The sequence below is a fragment of the Oncorhynchus nerka genome, linkage group LG16 (genome assembly GCF_034236695.1).
Source record: "Oncorhynchus nerka isolate Pitt River linkage group LG16, Oner_Uvic_2.0, whole genome shotgun sequence".
Taxonomy (NCBI): domain Eukaryota; kingdom Metazoa; phylum Chordata; class Actinopteri; order Salmoniformes; family Salmonidae; genus Oncorhynchus; species Oncorhynchus nerka.
In genome coordinates this window covers 17,350,886-17,376,548 of record NC_088411.1, presented here as the reverse complement: position 1 = coordinate 17,376,548, position 25,663 = coordinate 17,350,886, and the positions used below count along the sequence as shown (strand labels likewise).

Genomic DNA, 25,663 nt, shown 5'->3' with positions numbered 1-25,663 from the left:
CATTTACATCAAAAGGTGCAAAGTTATGGGCAAAGACACAACATCCACATCAAATGTAATATTTTTCTTGATTAAATAACATGGAAAACTACTTTTTGTTCAGTATATATTTACCATCCTAACAAACCATTTAATGTACAGTGCATTTGGAAAGTATTTAGACCCCATAACTGTTTCCATATTTTTGTTACATTACAGCCTTACTCTAAAATGTATGACTTTTTTTCCCCCCTCATCAATCTACACACACTAACCCATAATGAAAAACAGAAATTAATTATTTACATCAGTAAATTCAGTACTTTGTTGAAGCACCGTTGGCAGTGATTACAGCCTCGATTCTGCTTGGGTATGACGCTACAAGCTTGTCATGCCTGTATTTGGTCGTTTCTCCCATTTCTTCTCTACATATCCTCAAGCTCTGTCAGGTTGGAGGAGGAGCGTTGCTGCACAGCTACTTCAGAGATGGTTTCATCAGACCAGCGACTCTTGTTTCTCATGGTCTGAGAGTCCTTTAGGTGTCTTTTGGCAAACTCCAAGCGGGCTGTCGCACCTTTTACTAAGTACTGTCTTCTGTCTGGCCACTCTACCATAAATGCCTAATGGGTGGAGTGCTGCAGAGATGGTTGTCCTTCTGGTAGGTTCTTCCATCTCCTCAGAGGAGCTCTGTCAGTGTGACCATCTGGTTCTTGGTCACCTCCCTGACCAAGGCCCTTCTCCCCAGATTGCTCAGTCTTGGTGGTTCCAAATGTCCAATCAATTGAATTTACCACAGGTGTACTGTAATAATGTTGTGCAAACATCGATGGTGTTGCGCAGCTAAGCAGTCGTGGGTAAACATGAAGTACAGGAGGGGATTAAGCACGTACACCTGAGGGCACCGTGTTGTGTCAGCTAAGGACCCTGGGATTGAACACCTCCCTCTGCAACTGGATCCTGGGCTTCCTGACGGGCCGACCCCAGGTGGTGAGGGTAGGCAACACATCCGCCACGCTGACACAACACGGTGCCCTCAGGTGTACTTAATCCCCTCCTGTACTTCATGTTTACCCACGACTGTTTAGCTGCGCAACACCATCATTAAGTTTGGCGACAACACAGCGGAAGTAGACCTGATTACAGGCGACGATGAGACCGCCTATTGGGAGGGGCTGTAGGGATCGGGTTGAGAGCTTCAAGTTCCTGTGTCCACATCACTAAGGACCTAACATGGTCCAAACACACCAACACAGTTGTGAAGAGGGTATGACAATGCCTCTCCCCCCTCAGGAGGCTAAAAAGATTTGGCATGGGCACTCAGATCCTCAAAGTTCTACAGCTGCAGTATCGAGAGCATCTTGACTGGCTGCATCACTGCTTGGCATCTGACCGACAGGGTAGTGCATATGGCCCAGTACATCACTCCTTGTATTATATAGTCTCGTTATTTTGTTATTAGTTGCTTTTTTTTTTCAGCAAATGTTTCCTACTTTTTAACTGCATTGTTGGGAAGTAAAGTAAGTTGGGCTCGTAAGTAAACATTTCACAGTAAAGTCTACATTTGTTGTATTCGGCATATGTGACAAGTAAAATTGCTATCCGGGGGTCCTTGGGACATCCCTAACCCACTTTGAAGTTCACATTTTAAAATAGTTAGGGTTAGGTAAGGGTTATGGTTAGGGTAGGGTAGGGATGTCACAAGGATACCGGATTAACCTTTGCTGAGCTCGTTCAGCTGTTAACATGGCTTTGCCCATGCGTCAGGTGATATAAATCAGACAGGCATTGCCAGGGGAGGAAACAGATCAATAGTACTTTCATGTAGATATGTTTGTCTAAAATATCTATTGGCATAATGACCAACCAGTAGAGTAAGTTGAAAAAACTGTTTTTATTATAGGTACTTGTTATACAAGGCACCAGCATTACAAAAATGTCAAAGAATAGAGGCTAACCAATCTCCGCTTGATATTAGGTCAGGAAGCCGGGCAAACTGAATGCTGCTGTGTTTCCAACCTGATAACCAAGCTCTGTCATTCTGCAGAGGGCCATGGAGTAGGTCTGGTGTCTGCTGCCTATGGAGAGGACGACATTAGCCGGATTGAGGATGGCGACGACAAGGCATCTGGAGACGAGGACAGTGGGGAGAGCTCGCGTAACTCAGTCAGTTCTTTCTCTTTCTAATTTAGTCGGTCTCTTTCCCACAGCACCCTGCTAGAGTTATTTGTCAGCGGTGCATGTATGAGTGTGTGTGGTCACACTGTTAACCATTTGCATTCTTGTCTCCATTAGGACATGGAAGAGTCTGATGAGGGCGGAGACACAGATGATTATAAGGTATTTAACCCCCCCCCCCCCCCCGATTTTGGTATGGGTTGTACTTGTGAAATGTTTGTTAGGGGTTCATGGGGCTAACCAACATTGTCTCTGGGGGTGCAAAGAAAAGCAAGGATTTTGTTCAAATGATGGTAGTGCCACTAGGTGGTAGTGTTGAGCTATAATGTTTTGTCTCTATTCACCGATACCAGTATAGAGCAGAATAAACAACATCCATTATTTCAAGTTAAGTATAGCTTGTTTGTGCACACTGGATGAAAATCCTTTGCATATAAATTTTGAATTATAGTCATGTTAAATCCGCACCAATAAGACCAAGCTTGATCAAGATGTGGCATTTAAAGGTGCATACCGTTTTCAATAGTGAAGTGAGCAGGGTTGGACCCTTAGCCAGCCCCACCCTGATAGTGCAGCAGTCAGTGTATGAGTTGGAACAGTGTGTTCGATGGACTATATTCCAGTTCCTGCCACAGTGATTGATGCAGATCAGGAGGGCTTGATGCTGCTCAAACAATCAATCATTACAGGGCTTGGGCCACATAATGCTATAGTATCCTGTGTGGGTCTGACAATTAGCAACTCTATGATCAGGCCATGAATGCAATATGTCTGCAGAACTATAGCATTCCACAACAGGGGGGGGTGTCAGGTAGAGAGGTGGAGGACTGGTGAGATGTTGTGTGCATGTGTATCTGTCAGAGAGGTAGAGTTGCGGTAAACTGATCCAGAACCTGCCAAAAGGGGGGGGGGGTGTTTTCACTGGCTACTACTACTATACTCCCACGAGTTTGGTTTATATTTTGCTACTGCTGCCCTATACACCGGAGTCCCACTATTTATTATGAGTTATGCCTCGTCAGCCACACCATTGACCCCCACTTTGTCCTAAGAGCTGAACTCCCTATGTCTTTTTCTAGTCATATAGAGTTGGTTTAGACAAGGCTCGTTTTTGTAAGAGATATCTAGGAGAAAGCTCTCGTGTGAAAGTTCAACGTTGCTTACTGGTAATCTAGGGGAGTTAAACGAGTAGCAGTTCTTTCAAACTCGTCTCCAACTCTTAGCCAGACTATTGAGTAATAGCTTGGTTGGTTACACAGGCATGATTTATCAATCTGCTGTTTTCACTTATGGCCTGAAAATGCAATGGCTTTGATTAGATTGGATTTCATAATTCATTTTTTCATAGAGAAAGACTTAAAATGCCATATCAGAGTTATAGATGTACTTTTGTGTCATATAACAGTAATAGTGGAATGGATTTATAGAGGTGATTCATTTATATAACAAAATGGAGATGTTGGGATACTTTCATTGTGGCCTGCTTTCTTTTGAAAGGCTTGGGGTGGGCTTGGGCTAATGCCACAGATGAGAAGAACCATAGAACCAACACGGCCTCTCCCCTTTTTCAGTGAGAAAACGATGGGCGGAGGGCTTGTCACCAAATGTGTCCGTGCCCTGGTTATCACATTTTGGCTCTTGATCGTGTCAGAGACAGAGTGGGGTAAGGGTTGAGAGAAGGGGGTTGTTTGATTGTATCTCTTGCCCTCTCTCTACCCCCTTGACCTGTGTTTGGCCCATAGTGAAGACGCAGTAACCCAGAATAATGGCCGTTTGGCCACGCTGTTCTGTTGCTGTAATTCTCTCTCTGGCTGAATGTATTTTAGTATTTTATTAGGAACCTTATTAGCTGCTGCCAAGACAGCTGCCACTCTTCCTGGGGTCCAAACGTGTTCAAGACAACACATCAAAACAATAGTGTACCCTACATTACCGTTCAAAGGTTTGGGGTCACTTAGAAATGTTCTTGTTTTTGAAAGAAAAGAAGAAAAAAGTCAATTTAAAATAACATCAAATTGATTTTCAGCTGTGCTAACATAATTGCATTTTTTCCCTAATGATCAATTAGCCTTTTAAAATTATTAACTTGGATAAGCTAACACAACGTGCCATTGGAACACAGGAGTGATGGTTGCTGATAATGGGCCTATGTAGATATTCCATTAAAAATCATCTGTTTCCAGCTACAATCGTCATTTACCACATTATCAATTTCTACTCTGTATTTCTGATCAATTTGATGTTATTTTAATGGACAAAAAAATGTGCTTTTCTTTCGACATGAATTTCTAAGCCACCCCAAACTTTTGAACGGTAGTGTAAATATACTGAACAGCAATATACATTTGAAGTGCATCAATTTCAAATATTTTACTGAGTTATAGTTCATGTAAGGAAATCAGTCGAATGAAATTCATTCAGTCCTAATCTATGGATTTCACATGACTGGGAATACAGATATGCATCTATTGGTCACAGATAACCAGTCAGTCTCTGGTGTAACCATCATTAGCCTCATGCGTCGCGACACATTTTCTTTGCATAGATCAGGCTGTGGAATGTTATCCCACTCCTCTTCAATGGCAGTGTGACGTTGCTGGATATTGGCAGAAACTGGAACAAGCTGCTGTATACGTCAATACAGAGCACCCCAAACATGCTCAATGGGTGACATATCTGGTGAGTATGCAGGCCATGGAAGAACTGGGACATTTTCAAATCCTTGCGACATGGAGTTGTACATCATGCTGAAACATAAGGTGATGGCAACGGATGAATGGTATCAAATTGCCATCAATAAAATGCAATTGTGTTCGTTGTCCGTAGCTTATGCCTGCCCATTGCATACCACCACCGCCACCATGGTGCACTCTGTTCACAACATTGACATCAGCAAACCGCTCACCCACACAATGTCATACACGTGATCTGCGGTTGTGTGGCCGTTTGGATTTACTGACAAATTCTCTAAAATGACAGAGGCTGCTTATAGTAAAGAAATTAACATGACATTCTCTGGCAACAGCTCTGGTGGACATTCCTGCAGTCAGCATGCTAATTGCACGCTCCCCCAAAACTTGACATCTGTGGCATTGTGTTGTGTGACAATACTGCACATTTTAAAGACCGAGTGACAGCAGTAGAGTTGCAGAGACAGGCTGTACAACAGGGAGGCAAGAGGCACAGTTATAGTGTTGAGTCTCCAGTGGTGTTTTTACATGTTGTATTTGTCTAAGTCATGAGCTGGTTAAAAAAGGACTAGGACTCTATTCCACTGGTCATTGGTACAGTAAAAGTTGAGAAACGATGTACTATAGTGTACTGCCTATGTTCTGTGTCAGTAGAATTACTGTGTAAGTAGTCACAGGACGTTGGGCATTATAGAAATGTGCAATGCTCCACCATTACAAATGTACCATATAAAAGGTACTATATTACAATACATACTATGTCATTTTTTTGAATGTGTTGTAATATTGTACATTTCTATAATGCACAACATCCCTGTTGTATTGTTTTACACTGAACAAAAATATATAAACGGAACATGTATAGTGTTGGTCCCATGTTTCATGAGCTGAAATAAAAGATCCTAGAAATGTTCCATACGCACAAAAAGCTTATTACATCCATGTTTCTCCTTTGTCAAGATAATCCATCCACCTGTCAGGTGTGGCATATCAAGAAGCTGATTAAACAGCGTGATCATTACACAGGTGGACCTTGTGCTGGGGACAATAAAGAGCTACTCTAAAATGTGCCCTTTTGTCACACAACGCAGTGCCACAGATATCAGGTTTTGAGGGAGCATGCAATTGACATGCTGACTGCAGGAATGTCCACCAGAGCTGTTTCCAGATATTGTAATGTTAATTTCTCTACCAGAAGCCACCTCCAACATTTCTTTTAGAGAATTTGGCAGTACGTCCAATTGGCCTCAACCGCAGACCACGTGTAGCCACGCCAGCCCAGGACCTTCACAATCACTTCTTCAACTGCAGGATGTTCTGAGGGTGGGGTGGACTGTGAAGATATACAAAAATGATGCATCTTCACAGTCCACAGTGTGCCATGTTTTTTTTTCTTCTTCTCTTTACTCAGATTTTACTGTGCTAGCTTGGGTTACCTGATGTGGAAGAGTTCAATGTGTTCATGGCTCTGTGTACTCAACAAAAATATAAACTCAACATGCAACAATTTCAAAGATTTTACTGAGTTACAGTTCATATAAGGAAATCAGTCAAATTAAATAAATTAAGAGAAATATGCTTTTTGTGCGTATGTATATTTCTTTGGGGATTTCTTTATCTCAGCTCATGAAACATGGGACCAACACACTTTACATGTTGCGTTTTTATATATTTTTTCAGTGTAGTATTGTGGTTTTCCGAGCCTCTGTTCTGGACTTTGGGACTGAAGAGAACTCTAATGGCACGTCTTGTGGTATAAGTATGGGTGTCTGAGCTGTGTGAACAGACCGTTCAAACGCATCAATAACTCTCACAGTGACGAGTCGTGATGCAGTCAATCTGTCATTCATTACAGTGAGATGGAAATTCATTCAGGGGTTCAAAAGACCCTCTGGTAAGCCATGTCTGCACTATATCCTTCCTCCCCTTCCTCGCTCCTCCCATTGTTCTACTTAGTTTGGCCCTCTGCCCTCTTCAAGACAATTCTTGGATGTGTCCATGCAGTTGCTAGGTGACTGGGTGGCAGTGTGTGTGTGTGTGTGTGTGTGTGTGTGTGTCCATTGCCACTGAATAGGAGCACTGTTTCTTTCTGCTGAACCTGTGTTATGCCCACAGTTCTGGCGAGGACAGGCCGTATTTTCTAAGCAGCTCACATCACCCCACCTCCTGCCAAGCCCCTGCTTTCACAAGAATGTCCTGAAACTCCTGTAGCCACATGTTTGCCATGATACCCTGAAGGGAATCTTATGCCAAATGACTGTTTTTGATATACATTTTTTCCAAAAAGATAAAGCACAGTTGAAATAATCAGGAAACCTCATTCAGTTTTGGCCGACCTGTCACATCACCATGGCTGACAAACTAATATCTTATTGCAGACCATTCCGCTGCTATTACCCTATTCTAATAGTTAACTGTTAACGAGTGGTATAATTGGGGTAATTGATCTCTATCAACAGTGATGTTATGCTGCCGGGCAATATTGACCCTCACATCCAGGACCGTGCATGGTTCTTTGACTGACGTTCAACCCCTCCCTACTTTCTCTGTGTTCTCTCTTTTCAGGAAATCCCAGAGGCAGAGAGGAAGGACCCCAATGAGTTGGTCGGTGAGTACACAAACAGACAAACGTGTTTAAGACACAGACACAATACAAACTTGGGGTGAAATATTTAGACTGCGGCCATCAGCCGTTATATGCTCAGACTGTTACATGTATAATGCTATGGTCTAAATCAGGGGTTCTCAACTCTTACTCTGTGAGGTCCAGAGCCTGCTGGTTTTATGTTCTACCTGATAATTAATTGCACACACCTGGTGTCCCAAGTCTAAATCCCCAGTTAGACAGGAACAATGAAAAAGTGCAGTGGAAATGGCTTCGAGGTCTCTAGTTGCATTTGAGGGGTCTAAATAATGATTAACTGCTATAGATAGCTAGCAGTACTAGGGTTGGGCGAATTCCACCTATGTCCATTCGTGATTATGTACCCATAAAGCGTTGACATACCAGGGGTACTCAACCTGGGGTCTGCGGCCAACCGAAACAGAATTGCCTGCTCAGAGACGCACGCGATTTAACTTCACTGAAATGTACACTGTTTTTTCTGGCTTTAAACAATTTTCTATCAACTTTTGAAATTGGGATTGAATCAACATAAAAGCCCCTTTCAGTGCAAAAAAAGCCCAACTCTAACTGAGTTGGTGATTGTGTTGTAGGCTTAGGAGCGCATCTGAGAAGCCTTGTTCTATTTTAAGGGCACGGGGGGCTATTCTTCCATCACCCATGATCGAAGAGTAGCCTAGATATGCATTTTAGATCAGAGCAGAGCCGCTTGTAGACGCATGTGTACATTTGTTGATATTCTTTGGTAGTTAAAATCAAATCAAATTTATTGGTCACATACACATGGTTAGCAGATGTTAATGCGAGTGTAGCGAAATGCTTGTGCTTCTAGTTCTGACAATGCAGTAATAACCAACGAGTAATCTAACAATTCCAAAACTACTACCTTATACACACAAGTGTAAAGGGATAAAGAATATGTACGTAAAAACTTACCAGATATCATTAATTAAGCAACAATTATTTCATTGTAATGCAGTTTTACTGCATTTTAACAGCAGTGATTTTTTTGTAAGAGGATGTGCATGTTTATTTTGCATGCTGGTAGCCTAGAACAACTGCTATGGAAGTGAATGTGCATTTATAGATTCTCTAAATTATGGACCCCCCTCTGATAGCTATAGGACTGCAGAGACTGTCTCAAATGTTTGCTTTTAATGACCTAGCAAATTCCATGACTTGGAGGTGAGAAATCACAATTCTTAGGTTTTTTGTTGTTTTGATATTGGCATTTCATCACCTGCCAAATAACCTCCAAATGGCCCTACTCCTGAAACGAAACAGTTAATTGGGCCAGATAAGCTGAATTTGGCTCGGCCCGAGTACCAGTTGTCACTATGACAATAAATTCACCCTGAAAGCACTGAGTGGTCTGTGGTGTACCACCTTATTAATAGGCCTACAGTGTGCAGTAGGATGCGTTGATCAGTTGATTGACAGGTGTACTGCTGAATGATAAACGGTCTGCTGGTGTGGATGCTTGCCAACATTAAGTTGTATATTGCTTTTTGCTTTTATAAAGTGGTTGCCAACATATTTAAAGAAAAAGGATTAATGACATGTTTTCATAAATTAGTCAATTCTGTTTATTTCATCCTTCCACCAAATTATATAGTTTGGGCAAAAGCCAGTAGTTAGTTCTGAAGTTGCTAACCAAATAGGCTGGTCGTTAATGATATTCTCATGTTTTGACTCGTTCATTCTGTTCATTCCACGTTTCTTTGCTAAACAAATCCTTGGCATGTAGCTAGCTAGCAGAGGCCCAATAATGACGAAAGACAAGAACTTAAAAAATAAGGATTTAATATTTTATTAATAGGCAACAACTGGCTGATTTGTCGGGTCAATAAGATGGTTATAGAGGATAGCTAGGCTAGCGTTACTTCTCCTTTGCTAGCTAGCCAACTAAAGCTAACACACAATCACATCAAGCAGCTGAAAGGACAGCAAACTATGTGCTTTTTCATTTGTTTTACCTTGGATATGTCCCTTAATGATCTTGATAAATGCATTATTTTGTGGAGAAAAAAACACTGCTTCAGTTAGGGATTCGATTTTGTTTTAACATTCACACCCCTATTTTCAACCTCATGCGGTGATTTATTTAAATTTTATTTCCCGACCCCGTATGGATAATTTATTTCTTAATAAGCTTAAACCTGATTAAACTTAGATTTTTCTATAGGCTATTGATATTGTTTGTTTGTTCTCTCTCATTATTAGTCCTCTGGCTACTTACATTTTTTGGGGGCAATTCAAACAACTTTTTGAAATGGAACTCTGTTACATTCATTGTTGAAAAAGCCATGTATAAAATGTTTTAAAGTGTAACGTTAGCCTATAGCCCAAAGTCATATTCATAGCCTATCGAATGGAGAGAGAGCGAAGGGAATATTGCCAACGTTTTTTAAAACTGCTAGACAAAGGATAGCTAAGAATTGTCTGTTTTATAAAAACTAAAAACAAATTAAAAGGTTTAGGCTATAGCCTAATGCCCATGCAACTGACAGAGAGAGAGAAACAATATTTTCTGACTGGACATTTTGTTCTGCTTTGGTGGAATTCTCCGCTCTGTCTGGCCTACATTATTCTCTTGCGTTCTGTATATAACATATTTATTTAAATAGTCTATAGCAAATAGGAATGTGTCACTTGTCCTTGCTGTGCACTGTGAAAACGCCAGTCGAGTTCACAATCGACGATGGCTATCAATCATCGGCGATAGACGATGCTGTCGTGATATCGCCCAACCCTAAGCAGTACAATACGTCTTTGTTTGTCTTCTGACGGGGTAATTCAGGTTATAAATGTGCCACAGGAAACGGTCATAAACCCGTTGGGCCTGTGAGTCATGTGGTCAACTTATACTCACTTGCAGGTACACAAGCGGTGGGCGTTGGTGCAGCATTAGCTGACGGAAGGTGTGTGTGTGTGTGCGCGCGCGTTTGTGTGTGCGTGCGTGCTCAGAGCCAGGCAGGATATGAGTGTAACAAAAGCAGCAGGACGGCAGGAGAGAACAGGGAGTGGCCCTGGCTGATAAACACTGCCCTACAGTGTTAGGCCATAAAACAGTAGTATGTACCCATCATACCTTCACTTCCTCTACTGTGTATACTAGAGCCTGCTAATGCCAAAATAGAATGTCATACATGCTTTGTACAACCCCACCCCTTCTCCACATTACTCCCAACAAAACAGATGGGGAAATTGACAAGCTTTTTGAAAAACACAGCCACTGTCCAGTGTCTTAAATGTGACTCATCATCATGGCCTGAGACTGTCACATTCCATCCCTGGGCCCGTTCTGTTCCACTGGGTCGGCTTCTGTTAGGAGGAAATGTCACAGAGTTCTGGTCTAAAGGTCTCACACAGTGCCAGGCCAGCAAGCAGCATGAAGATGGGCTTTGTCTGTTTAATGGTGGGAGTTGAATTGTCTGGCTGGCTGTTGAATGAGCCTTGAGCTCTGTCGGCTTCCGCTCTGGTCATCTGGCAGTGACCTCCACATGTCTCACTGCCTTTCTCAATGCCGGTTTGTCTCACTGTCTGCCTTCCTGCCGTTCAATGTCAATTTTTGCAGCTTCTCTGTGTGTATCTGCTGAATGTAGACTACACTCTGGACTAGCCCATGCAGTTGCCATATTAGAGCATGCGCAGACCAGCTGGCGAGTGTGTTTACGTACACATTCAATCAATCCTTATCCCAGTCTGCTGTTCCCACATGCTTCAAGAGGGCCACCATTGTTCCTGTTCCCAAGAAAGCTAAGGTAACCCTGGGTCTCGACCCTGCCCTGTGCAACTGGGTACTGGACTTTCTGACGGGCCGTCCCCAAATGGTGAGGGTAGGTAACATCTCCACCCCGCTGATCCTCAACACTGGGGCCCCACAAGGGTGCGTTCTGAGCCCTCTCCTGTACTCCATGTTCACCCACGACTGCGTGGCCATGCACGCCTCCAACTCAATCATCAAGTTTGCAGACGACACTACAGTGGTAGGCTTGATTACCAACAACGACGAGACGGCCTACAGGGAGGAGGTGAGGGCCCTCGGAGTGTTGTGTCAGGAAAATAACCTCACACTTAACAAAACAAAACAAAGGAGATGATCGTGGACTTCAGGAAACAGCAGAGTGAGCACCCCTCTATCCACATCGACGGGACAGTAGTGGAGAGGGTAGTAAGTTTTAAGTTCCTCGGCGTACACATCACACAGACAGCATCGTGAAGAAGGCGCAGCAGCGCCTCTTCAACCTCAGGAGGCTGAAGAAATTCTGCTTGTCACCAAAAGCACTCACAAACCTTTACAGATGCACAATCGATAGCAACCTGTCGGGCTGTATCACCGCCTGGTACGGCAATTGCTCCTCCCACAACCGTAAGGCTCTCCAGAGGGTAGTGAGGTCTGCACAACACATCACCGGGGGCAAACTACCTGCCCTCTAGGACACCTACACCACCCGATGTCACAGGAAGGCCATAAAGATCATCAAGGACAACAACCACCCGAGCCACTGCCTGTTCACCCCGCTATCGTCCAGAAGGCAAGGTCGGTACAGGTGCATCAAAGCAAGGACCGAGAGACTGAAAAACAGCTTCTATCTCAAGGCCATCAGACTGTTAAACAGCAATCACTAACATTGAGTGGCTGCTGCCAACATACTGACTCAACTCCAGCCACTTTAATAATGTAAACATTGATGAAAAATGTATCACTAGCCACTTCAAACAATGCCACTTCATATAATGTTTACATACCCTACATTACTCATTTCATATAACCGATACCATCTACTGCTTCTAGCCTATGCCGTTCTGTACCATCACTCATTCATATATTTTTATGTACATATTCTTAATTCCTTTACACTTGTGTGTGTATAAGGTAATTGTTGTGAAATTGTTAGGTTAGATTACTCGTTGGTTATTACTGCATTGTCGGAACTAGAAGCACAAGCATTTCGCTACACTCTCATTAACATCTGCTAACCATGTGTATGTGACAAATACGATTTGATTTATTGCTTTAAAAACTTTGAACATCTTCCAAAAAAATGTGTTCATATTAACGCACGGTCGCTTTAATTTTCCAAAGAAAATACTCTTATCTTGCTATATCAAACCCCTGTTCAAGCTACTGTTATTCAGAAGTAGCTTAAGGCAGGCATAGTCAGAGGTGATCATGCAGGGCGGGGCCTCTTGTGGTTTAGAGGGAGCTGTGATTTCAGACTAGGGTTGAATATTTTCCTGATATTTTAGAATGATGAATCACTTTTCCACCTGGGTAACCTGGTATTTCCTGCCAAAACTGAAAGTGTCATTCAAAAGCATATAGATAGATTAGAGCTTTGATCGAAAATTCAAGCCTGATGCTACCTGAGCCTGATGAGCCATACATTAAATACATTATGAGCCCTACACTAGACATTTAATGAGCCCAAGCCTGAAAAAGCCCAAATTATTGTGCCGTTATCCAATACATATATGATATATAGGCTATTGCACGACATAGACACATAGATCTAGATCTAGATATAATAGCCTAGTGCCATCACACGTTAGCTCTTCTTTCAAACTACCCGTGAGTTATATTGGCTGCTGTATTTAACATTCAACAAACAAGAGCTCGTGTCCCTTTTCTAATAGTCTATTGGTAGAAGAAATGCTAAAAAAAAAATTAAAACGATGTCCAGCAAGCTGTCCTCGTCTAGATTTTCCTGCATGGGACTCCAAGAGCTAAGGAGCGTTTTTAAAGGAGAGAAGCCAGGTGCGTGCGTATTGCTCAAGAGACGAGCAATAAGTTCGAAGCTTATTATGCGTAAACTGTCATTCATTAGCTAAATATAAGGCTAATAGTGCATTGAATGTATTACCTGAAGGAGGTAGGCTAGACTTGCTATATATATATATATATCAGTCTTTAACAGGATTATCTATTTTTAGATGCAATTTGAATGGAAGTGAGAGAGGGAGAGAGAGAGGCTGCGAGAGAGTGCTTGTGCGTTCACTGATTTTCAACACGCAATATTTGAGTGATGGGCTATTTTAAAACTCTGTAGCTGCAATTGGAAAAACTGATATCTTTACCACTAGCACTTTGTGACATCTGCCTGCTGTTTGGGGTTTTGGGCTGGGTTATGTATAGCACTTTGTGACATCTGCTGATGTAAAAAAGGGCGTTCTAAATACATTTGATTGATTTTTTAAAATAAGGCGACCTCCCAAAACCAGATGGAGATGTGTAAATTAGACACGCATTCTGTCTTTATATTACTGTGGCATAGACTATGCTGCAGCAATTGTAGTCCTTCCTTTCACACGAACAAAAAAGTTACCATGATGAGATGATGGGTCTACATGTGTTGTGATCTGTGCTCCATATTGAGATGGGCTGTCTGTCCCCACCCTGAGCGTTGATGATTCATCATGCAAAGAGAAGGCCGCAGAGAAGCCAGATTTAGACATCACATATCATTTAAGTTCCATTTCAGGCCATGCTGTTCATATAAATAATTTATTTGATTTTACCGGTTTCTCGCAGTTATGTCTTCCGGGAGTGGTTTCGGGTGATCAATCTTGGTAACGGGTTCCTGATATTCAACCCTAATTCGGACCACTATCACTGTACAGTATGTCTGCTATGTGCCTGTTGCTGCACACACACACATGGCAGCCTGTGTTCATGGAAAGCAACACATGCTCATGCTAGGGCCCTTGACTCGTCTGACGTGCCTGGTCAGGTTTTTCCCCACCCCAGGCCATGGTATTTTCTATTGTTCATAAGTGTTCATGCAGCCAAGTGCAATATTTGTGTTTAGTGTGTGCTTGTCACCGAGTACATCATTTACTCTGTTATGGTTTCTTTCTGTTTACTCTAGTGAGTGTGCGTGGACCCCTGTCTGTGCAAGTGTGTGTACTTGCTCAGTTAGCCACTCCTCCCTGAAGGAGTGTCATACCCCTCTCACCTACAGACACAAGGCAGAATGGAGTGGGGGAGGAGCGGCAAGGGTAGGGTCAAGCAGGGTCGTGTGAGGGGTGGGGTTTTTCTTTTGGTTCTACCTGGGCATCAAACAAAACAAGTAAAAGAAGAGGGAGACGAGTAGAGAGGGAGAGAGAGAACACTACCTGTAAGGACTGAAGTGGAGTGTGTTTGGTGTGTGGAGGAGCTGCTTCACTACACAACATACTGTATGTGACCTACAATACAGGCTAAAGGACCCTACTTAACTGTTCTCACATACGAAGTGTACGTGCAATTTTTTTCTTTTTTTTCTCAACAGTTTTAAAGCAGGGGTGTCGAACATGCGTGCCGGATCCAGGGGGAAATGAACTCAATATACTTTTTAAAATGACTTAAACCAAATTGAAACTGTGTAGAAATGATAATGGACCTATATTCCTAAAATTTCTTGAGCCATGTAACCACATGGGTCTAAATTAGAAGTTACGCCAAATCCAACTGGAAACTATGAGATCAGGTTGGTTTCTGGATCACGGTGCACAGTCAGTAGACCGACATTCATAGTTTGACTGTCCAGGTCGCTAATAATCACTAGACAGTCAAGGAGCATCGACAGTTCCAAAAACAATAGATAGAGGACAATGTTTAGCAAATTTTGACAGTGAGAATATATAACCAATTTTCAGTGTGGCCCTCCGGAGCTCGTTGACGAATGAATGCGGCCCCCGGGGCAAAATGAGTTCAACACCTCTGATTTAAAGCCTTATTAGATTGACGGTGCTGAGTGACTGTAAAATACTCTCCCGCTGAGGAGGCTCTAGTGACACTGAAGAATGCCTGGCCTGGAGTCAGAGAAAGAACGGAAGAGTTGAGGAGAGAAGGGAGAGAAGAGTTGAAAAAAGGGGAGCCTTGTTTCTCTTCACAGGCCCCAACAGACACTCCCTGACTGGGTGTGGTGCCTAGGTCTCGTACCAGGACCAGATGCTCCGAACAAAAACAAATACACACACAAACACACACACACACACACACACACACACACACACACACACAGAACAACTGTCAGCTTAGGAATGCACCAAACATGTTGATTCAACACTCACTGACTTTACAGACATAATTTCTGGGTTCACTTCTAAAGATAAAGAAGTAGCTGCTAGAAGGTTCTAAGGCTTCTATACAGCATCTATATCTGTCTGTTGTCTGCTCCTCTGATTGGTTGTTTCTCTCTGTATCTCCGCCCCAGCTCTGTTCTCAGAGAAAGTGAGGAACATGTCACCCGACAAGATCCGGATTCCCCCTGAACCACCAGGACGCTGCTCCAGTCACCTACAGGTACACAGACACCTGGGCATTGTCTTCCACTCACACCCCTACTTACCTTTAGTTATGTACTGTATCTCTACTTAACCGTATTTCGACTCACCTGAACTTGCCTGTGCTATGTCACCACCACTCTTGCACATCTTACATACCTGTGAAATTCCTCTGTCTAAACTGGTCTGGTCACCTGGTCTAAACAACCATCACTTTCACATTTGTCACACTGGCCTGCAGTACCACCATAGTCAGCAGTGACACGGTAAGCTCTCTGTCAACAAGTAGCAGACTACTGGAGGGAGGACAGTAAGGATGTAACGGCTCACCAAACCCACGGTTCGGTCGCTATTGCGGTTTTGGTTCGGTTTCGGGCACAGCGGGGGGAAATGAAATGTAAACAGTTACTGTAGTTAATTTGAGTTTATTTAAGAAAATCCAAAGTGTTTATAATGCCTGATGAGAGCACCATCAGGAATAACACTTTGCATTTTCTTCATTGAAAACACACGATTATGCAACAGCACTATGTGCAATATATGTGTGAAATCAATATGTAAACATGGCTTAGACCTTGTATAGGCTTATGCCATAATGTTTTCTTACAAAGAGATACATTATGCACACTTGTGTGACTCGTAAGAGGAGCGTGTGTCTGTAGCACGTACTTCTCATTTCCCACTCCGGTGTAAAATGATGGGCTGTCACTGTCAAGCAGCTCACTGTAGCCCTGGAGGTCCATCAGCTCACTGTAGCCCTGGAGGTCCATCCATCGCAACGCAGGCTGCATTAGCCAATTGACAACTTCATCTTTAGTTTGCTTCTATAGAGTGCGTAGTACCTGTTTGCTGAAATGGGTGCGGGTGGGTGAAGTTGGTAACGTGGCTCGAGCACTTTCACGAGGTGCTGAAACCCCCTATTCCTCTCAACGGCTGTGAGTGGGCGCATATCCATGGCTATAAACATGCCTATCGTTCTTGTAATTTCTTTGGCCCAGTCAGAATTGGCCACGAAGGGCTGCTTGAATGAAGAGGGGAGACAGTTTTTTTTGTTTTTTTTCGTCTTGCTCCGGTGGTAGGAATACTGGGGTGATGTTGGCATAAAAACATGCTTGAGGTGTTGGCCGCTGCATAGGCCAGTGCTTCCCTACTCCAGTCCTCTAGTACCACCAACAGCACACGTTGTTGTAGCCCCAGACAATAAACACCGGCTTCAACTCATTGAGGGTTTGATGATTAGTTGACAAGTTGAATCAGGTGTTCTTGTCTTGGGCAACAATAAGTGTGTACTGTCAGGGGTACTCGAGGACTGGAGTTGGAAACCACTGGCATAGGTTATTCTTATTGAACAACAGTGACGTATTCACTCTGTCCATCGCCGTTGTAATCTACTGGGAAGACAAAAATGTTCCCAAACTGGAGATTTAAATGATGGAAAATCATCCTGGTTTATCGACCCCACCACTCGCCATCGTACACAACTAGTTCCACAAAAGGACCGTTTGAAATGCGCCAATTAAGATTAGAATTTAGATTACAAAGTGTGCATAGGCTCTAGTTTTAACGGAATGGCCGGAACAAAAAAAATGATGCTCAAATTTACTTGAGGCATACACTGCAGCGTAGGCAGAGCCTATAGGCCTTGTGTTTTTATTTTGGGGATATATTTTTAATGTATTCATTCAGCGTCACAATGCGGACTGAACCAAGGTCCACGTACCGAAAGGTTTGGTATGAACATGTGTACAGTTACACCCCTAGCAGACAGATACGGTGAGGGGGAAAAAGTATTTGATCCCCTGCTGATTTTGTACGTTTGCCCACTGACAAAGAAATTATCAGTCTATAATTTTAATGGTAGGTTTATTTGAACAGTGAGAGACAGAATAACAACAAAACAATCCAGAAAAACGCACGTCAAAAATGTTATAAATTGATTTGCATTTTAATGAGGGAAATAATTATTTGACCCCCTCTCAATCAGAAGGATTTCTGGCTCCCAGGTGTCTTTTATACAGGTAACGAGCTGAGATTAGGAGCACACTCTTAAAGGGAGTGCTCCTAATCTCAGTTTGTTACCTGTATAAAAGACACCTGTCCACAGAAGCAATCAATCAATCAGATTCCAAACTCTCCACCATGGCCAAGACCAAAGAGCTCTCCAAGGATGTCAGGAACAAGATTGTAGACCTACACAAGGCTGGAATGGGCTACAAGACCATCGCCAAGCAGTTTGGTGAGAAGGTGACAACAGTTGGTGCGATTATTCGCAAATGGAAGAAACACAAAAGAACTGTCAATATCCCTCGGCCTGGGGCTCCATGCAAGAGCTCACCTTGTGGAGTTACAATGATCATGAGAACGGTGAGGAATCAGCCCAGAACTACATGAGAGGATCTTGTCAATGATCTCAAGGCAGCTGGGACCATAGTCACCAAGAAAACAATTGGTAACACACTATGCTATGAAGGACTGAAATCTTGCAGCGCCCGCAAGGTCTCCCTGCTCAAGAAAGCACATATACATGCCTGTCTGAATTGCCAATGAACATCTGAATGATTCAGAGGACAACTGGGTGAAAGTGTTGTGGTCAGATGAGACCAAAATTGAGCTCTTTGGCCTTAACTCACCGTGTTTGGAGGAGGAGGAATGCTGCCTATGACCCCAAGAATACCATCCCCACCGTCAAACATGGAGGTGGAAACATTATGCTTTGGGGGTGTTTTTCTGCTAAGGGGACAGGACAACTTCACCGCATCAAAGGGACGATGGACGGGGCCATGTGTACCCTCAAATCTTGGGTGAGAACCTCCTTCCCTCAGCCAGGGCATTGACAATGGGTCGTGGATGGGTATACCAGCATGACAAATGACCCAAAACACACGGCCAAGGCAACAAAGGAGTGGCTCAAGAAGAAGCACATTAAGGTCCTGGAGTGGCCTAGCCAGTCTCCAGACCTTAATCCCATAAAACATCTGTGGAGGGAGCTGAAGGTTCGAGTTGCCAAACGTCAGCCTCGAAACCTTAATGACTTGGAGAAGATCTGCAAAGAGGAGTGGAACAAAATCCCTCCTGAGATGTGTGCAAACCTGGTGGCCAACTACAAGAAAAGTCTGACCTCTGATTGCCAACAAGGGTTTTGCCACCAAGTACCTAGTTTTGCAGAGGGGTCAAATACTTATTTCCCTCATTAAAATGCAAATCAATTTATAACATTTTTGACGTGTGTTTTTATGGATTTTTTTGTTCTGTCTCTCACTGTTCAAATAAACCTCCCATTAAAATGATAGACTGATCATTTCTTTGTCAGTGGGCAAACGTACAAAATCATCAAGGCATCAAATACTTATTCCCCTCACTGTAAGTGTATGCTGTACTGAAATTGGCGGGGTATGAGAACAGATAAGGTGTGTGTGTTTGAAATTGGCGGGGTATGAGAACAGATAAGGTGTGTGTGTCTGAAATTGGCGGGGTATGAGAACAGATAAGTTGTGTGTGTCTGAGATATTGGTTTCTAGGTTGTAAAATGTCCCTCCTGCCAAAGTCTGAGAAGAGTTCAATGCCAGCTGCCAGACAAGCAGTGTTCTGCAGTTGTTGGTAAATGTTCAAGAATGTTCCAGACTGTTGAAGAGCAGAATCCTCCAGTGGGAGAATAACATCAACATGTAGGAAGAGACAGACAAAACATCTCAGTGGTCAGCTCTCTGTCAATCAACATTCCATCCCTCTAGATACGGTCTCTCAATCCTTACACTGGTCCAAGGTTTTCCTCAGAAATAAGTTGGCATTCTCGGTAGACATTGCCATCGTGCACAGATCTAGGATCAGCATATCCTTCCCAAATCTTAACCCTAACCATGAGGGAGAAATATGCAGCACTTAGATCAGTAAATGTAGGTGTTGAGGCAGGTGAAGATGAATGTTTTGGTGAGTGAACAGCTCAGCACTTTATAGCATTGCCTCATGGTGTGCGCACACACCTACTTAATAGGCTAGCGGTTCAGAGCGTTGGACCAGTAACCAAAAGGTTGCTGCTTCAAATATTCCGTTCTGTCCTTGAGCAAGGCAGTTAACCCACAACTGTTCCCCGGGAGCTGACGACGTCGACTGAAGGCAGCCCCCGCACCTCTGATTCAGAGGGGTTGGGTTAAATTTAGAAGACACATTTCGGGTGGAATTAAATCAGTTGTGCAACTGACAAGGTATATCCTTTCCCTTCTCTTAATTACCCCTCTATCAGGTGAATCACTGATGAGTCATTACCTTGCCTCGGGCTGCAACTAACACCAGCACACACAGGAAGAGCTGGGGACAGTTAAGACTCAGGCCAATGAGTAGCCAGGGTGTGGTCTGTATTGTTTTAGTATGCCTCATTATTGTACTGGCCCTCATTATTACCATTGTATCTCAAAAAATAAACATCACAATACTGTTGTCCTACTATTTGGCCTAATTGAACTGACTGTTTTGAGTACTGTAGATAGAGTACTGCAAAAACATTCCAATCCTCCATCTTGTCCGTTTTAAGGCTAATTTATCATTGTGGATACCCCTGGCTCCAGTTGACAGGCCCAGCTCCCTGCGTCTCCCAGGAGCCTGTTTGCCAAATATTGCTCTGTGGTCTCAGAAACTGCAGACACACAATGGCTCCATTCAGAGCCCTGTCAGTCAGATATACAGAACCAGTCAGACGTTTGGACACCTACTCATTCAAGGGTTTCTCTTTATTTTCTACATTGTAGAATAATAGTGAAGACATCAAAACTATGAAATAACATATGGATGACATATGGAGTCATGTAGCAACCAACAAAGTGTTAAACAAATCCAAAATATATTTTAGTTTCTTCAAAGTATCCACCCTTTGCCTCAACCATCTTCACCTGGAATCCTTTTCCAACAGTCTTGAAGGAGTTCCCACACATGCTGAGCACTTGTTGGCTGTTTTTCCTTCACTCTGCGGTCCAACTCATCCCAAACCATCTCAATTGGGTTGAGGTCGGGTGATTGTGGAGGCCAGGTCATCTGATGCAGAACTCCATGACTCTCGTCTTGGTTTAATAGACCTTACACAGCATGGAGGTGTGTTGGGACATTGTCCTGTTGAAAAACACATGATAGTCCCACTAAGCGCAAACCAGGTGGGATGTCGTATTGCTGCAGAATGCTGTAGTAGCAATACTGGTTAAGAGTGCCTTTAATTCTAAATTAATCACTGACAGTGTCCCCAGCAAAGCAACATCACACCTTCTCCGTGCGTCACGGTGGGAACCATCCGTTCACCTACTCTGCGTCTCACAAAGACACGGCGGTTAAAAAACATCTCAAATTTGGACTCATCAGACCAAAGGACAGATTCCCACCGGTCTAATGTCCATTGCTTGTGTTTCTTGGCCCAAGCAAGTCTCTTCTTCTTATTGGTGTCCTTTAGTAGTGGTTTCTTTGCAACAATTCGACCATGAAGGCCTGATTTACGCAGTCTCCTCTGAACAGTTGTATTGAGATGTCTGTTACTTGAACTCATTTGGACTGCAATCTGAGGTGCAATTAACTCTAATGAACTCATCCTCTGCAGCGGAGGTAATTTTGGGTCTTCCTTTCCTGTGGCGGTCCTCATGAGAGCCAGTTTCATCATACCACAGCAGAGGTAACTCTGGGTCTTCCTTTCCTGTGGCGGTCCTCATGAGAGCCAGTTTCATCATACCACAGCAGAGGTAACTCTGGGTCTTCCTTTCCTGTGGCGGTCCTCATGAGAGCCAGTTTCATCATACCACAGCAGAGGTAACTCTGGGTCTTCCTTTCCTGTGGCGGTCCTCATGAGAGCCAGTTTCATCATAGCGCTTTATGTTTTTTGCGACTGCACTTGAAGAAAAGTTTAAAGTTCCTTCATGTCTTAAAGTAATGATGGACTGCTGTTTCTTTTTACTTATTTGAGCTTTTCTTGCCATAATATGGACTTATCCCTATTTGGTAAAAGACCATCTTCTGTACACCAGAATGCCAAGAGTGTGCAAAGCTGTCGTCAAGGCAAAGGGTGGCTACTTTGAAGAATCTAAAATATATTGATTGATTGTTTAACACTTTATTGGTTACTGAATGATTCCATATTTGTTATTTCATAGTTTTGATGTCTTCACTATTATTCTACATTGTAGAAAATAGTACAAATGAAGAAGAACCCTGGAGTGAGTAGGTGTGTCCAAACTTTTGACTGGTTCTGTATGGGTCAAGACTGGAGTAAAGACCCTGGCTTCAGCCTTTGCTAAGTTTGCATGTTTCGCATCAGTTAACACACTGTAGGGGCTAAGCTAACTTGTTACGCCTCTCTACCAATTGACCAGTCATTTTGTGCTGTTCATACACTGGTAGGTTTGGAGGCCGGAGGTCGCAAGTTCAATTCCAGTTATGGACAACTGCACCTGGCTTTACTGATATATCTAGGCTTGTGATACATACACATCACAACAGACGAACAAAGTGCTTGTCGTCAAAACTATACTAGTGGGGATTTGACTCTTATGTTATACTGATCAGATATGTTGGTTTTCTGTCAACAGGAGAAGATCCAGAAGCTGTATGAAAAGAATCTACATGGAGACTTTGACACAAACAACCACATTCAGAAGAAGAAAGAGTTCAGGAATCCCAGGTACACACACACACACACTAATTCATGCCACACACACACACAGAGTTATGACCACGTCGATCATACGTGGGATGCTTTTCCAGATACTTTCGTTGACATGTCAATGTGTGTCTTTGCAGTATCTATGAGAAACTCATTCAGTTCTGTGGCATTGATGAACTGGGAACCAACTACCCTAAAGACATGTTTGATCCTCATGGCTGGTCAGAGGACTCTTACTATGAGGCACTTGGTAAGGAAGTCATTGGTGTGAATGTGTGCTTGTTTGTGGCTATATGTGCTTGCCAGTCTGTGGTAGTCCTATCAGCTGAACTGTTTTCATTCCCTCCCTGCAGCCAAAGCTCAGAAGGTAGAGATGGATAAACTGGAGAAAGCCAAGAAGGACAGGACGAAGGTGAGGGACACGGGCGCTTTTATTGACTTGAAGAGGGGACCTGAGGTAACCTGAATTCCAATACACACGTTTTCACCCCCCCACACACATATAAAACAAAACCATGCCTGCTCTCCTCTTAACCCCATCCCCAACCTCTGTTTAAAACACATTCACTACATGGCCAAAAGTATGTGGACATCCAAGTTGAACATCTCATTCCAAAATCATGGGCATTAATATGGAGTTGGTCCCCCCTTTGCTGCTGGTCCCCTCTGCTCTTTTGGGAAGGCTTTCCACTAGATGTTGGAACATTGCTGCGAGGACTTGCTTTCTTTCAGCCATGAGCATTTGTGAGGTCAGGCACTGAGGTTGGGCGATTAGGCCTGGCTCGCAATCGGCGTGACAATTCAATCTGAAATGTATTCGATGGGGTTGAGGTCAGGGCTCTGTGCAGGCCAGTCAAGTTCCTCTACACCGATCTCAAAAAAAACATTTCTGTATGTACATTTCTGCTGAAACAGGAAAGGGTCTTCCACAAAGTTGGAAGCACAGAACTGTCTAGAATGTAATCGCATGCTGTACTGTTAAGATTAAGGGACATAACTAAGGGACATAACCCGAACCATGAAAAACAGCCCCAGACCATTATTCCTCCTCCATCAAACTCTACAGTTGGCACTATGCATTCGGGCAGGTAGTGTTCTCCTGGCATCCACCAAACCCAGATTCATCCGTCGGACTGCCAGATGGTGAAACGTGATTCATCACTCCAGAGAACGCGTTTCCACTGTTTGAGACCAATGGTGGCAAGCTTAACAACACTCCAGCCGATGCTTGGCATCGTGTGCAGCTCCACGGCTATGGAACCCTATTTCATGAAGCTCCTGATGAACAGTTATTGTGCTGACGTTGCTTCCAGAGGCCGTTTGGAACTTGGTAGTGAGTGTTGTAACTGAGGACAGACTATTTTTTTAGGCCCTGCACGCTTCAGCACTCTGCTGTCCCATTCTGTGAGCTTGTGTGGCCTACCACTTTGCGGCTGAGCAGTTGTTGCTCTTTGACATTTCCACTTTACAATATCAGTACTTACAGTTGACCACGGCAGTTCTAGCGGGACAGAAATTTGATGAACTGACTTGTTGGAAAGGTGGCATCCTATGACGGTACTACGTTAAGTCACTGAGCTCTTCAGTACAGGCCATTCTACTGCCACTGTTTGTCTATGGAGATTGCATGGCGGTGTGCTCGATTTATTTATTTTCCCCGTCGGCAATGGCTGATATAGCCGAAACCACTCATTTGAAGGGGTGTCCACATACTTTTGGTTATGTAGTGTACCTGTTCAGAGAAAATAGCTTTGCCAACCCTGTACGTACGTTTACTCCTCTCCTTTACTGTTTTACCAATCACAGAACGGGCCGTTCTCTTTTATCAGTCTGTGTGTCAGGGGCATGTTGCCACCAGCAGCCTCTAGTTTATTCTCTCCACACACTTCCAGAGAAGTGTCCTGCCAAGAGATTAAGGCTCATCACAACACAATGTCAGCACAACCCAGCCTGGCTCCGCTCAGCCCTCTGCAGTATGAGTATGGTGAAGTATTTTGCCTCCTCTCTCCTCTCCTAGATTGAGTTTGTGACGGGCACTAAGAAAGGGACAATCCCCACCAATGCAGCAGTTCCCACCACCAATACAGCTACTACCACAGCTACAGGTACACTCACATCACACACAACTGTGTTCCAAATCAACCCCTAGCCCCAACCCCTAGACAGCTATCACCACCAACACCTCTTCTACTGTCACTGGCAGAGAGATGAGCCCCCCACACTCCATAGAAACATTATCATCCCTGGCTGATTTTAGGTTGTGACCTTCCTAAAAGAGAAAAAGGTTCCCTTGCTCTCCCGTTCACTTTCTCTCTCTCTCTCCCGCCTCTCTCCACCCCCAGCAGAGGCTCAGAAGAGGAAGAGTAAGTGGGACTCTGCAGTGCCCGTGACCCTGGCCCAGCCCGCACTGCTCACTACCACGGCAACCCTGCCAGGGGTGGTCTCCGTGACAACCACCGCCAGCGGAACCAAGACCACCGTCATCTCCGCCGTTGGCACCATCCAGAAGAAAGCTAAGCAGTGAACCGGCATGGGGAGAGGAAGTGCGTGTGTGTGTGTGCGCGTGCGTGCGTGCGCATTGAACTGTGGCTGTATTACTAAATGCAAAAAGAGGGAGGGTGAAAGAATGTCTTCAGACAATATGGATGTCACATGAACCTCTGCATCTCTACTGCCGTCGGTCTCTGGGATTGGATCTACAACATTTGGTCAAAGGACTCAAGCCTGACTTGAGATTCAATGAGACAATTTTTCTGTAATTTCTGCATTGGTATCAACCTAAGGTTCCTTTTTCATCCAGCTCTCCAGTCAGCACCCTGTTGAAGTTATGCATTGATCTGTTTTTTTTCTTCTGTCGACAAGAAAGTGTTTTGATGTTAGCTAAAGACTATCCATGGGGAAAACCACCCTACCTAGAAAGTAGCCTAGTTATGGCATAACTTGCTAGCCTCTTGACTGAAACTCGAGTTAGTTTCTTTATTCCATCCTCCTGTAAAATGGTTTCTTACAGTATCAACCCACCTGTTATGGTACAGTATATATTACTATTAGTTTTGGGCTCTATAACATCATTTCCTTTCTACCCACAGTGTATAATTGTGCTATTTCCTATGTTCTGTGTTTTGATCATCTACTGGACAGACTATGGACATTGGCATCAACGTTTCTTGTCTCATTTTCAATGGCCTATTCAAAGAGCTTAGCGGAAATATTTTTTACAAATGTACATATATCACTGATGATGATGATGATGATAGGATGGTAAATAAAACAAACGTCATACTGCCTTTTCAA

The 25,663-nt window shown here is 43.5% G+C and overlaps 1 protein-coding gene across 4 annotated transcripts in view; it reads left to right on the top strand.

Moving 5' to 3' along the window:
* sap30bp (SAP30 binding protein) overlaps positions 1–25,663 on the top strand; it is a 47,116-nt gene extending 21,453 nt beyond the window's left edge. Inside the window, exons 2-10 of one of the 4 annotated variants that reach the window (XM_029684882.1) lie at positions 2,024–2,142; positions 2,272–2,316; positions 7,410–7,452; positions 15,669–15,757; positions 22,296–22,387; positions 22,507–22,619; positions 22,723–22,781; positions 24,387–24,474; positions 24,715–25,663. In XM_029684882.1, coding sequence (XP_029540742.1) covers positions 2,024–2,142; positions 2,272–2,316; positions 7,410–7,452; positions 15,669–15,757; positions 22,296–22,387; positions 22,507–22,619; positions 22,723–22,781; positions 24,387–24,474; positions 24,715–24,893 — 827 coding nt within the window. In that variant the 3' untranslated portion in view covers positions 24,894–25,663. Of the gene's footprint in view, positions 1–2,023; positions 2,143–2,271; positions 2,317–7,409; positions 7,453–15,668; positions 15,758–22,295; positions 22,388–22,506; positions 22,620–22,722; positions 22,827–24,386; positions 24,475–24,711 lie in introns of all 4 variants that reach the window. The other 3 variants (XM_029684881.1, XM_029684880.1, XM_029684879.1) reach the window with 3 other exon arrangements.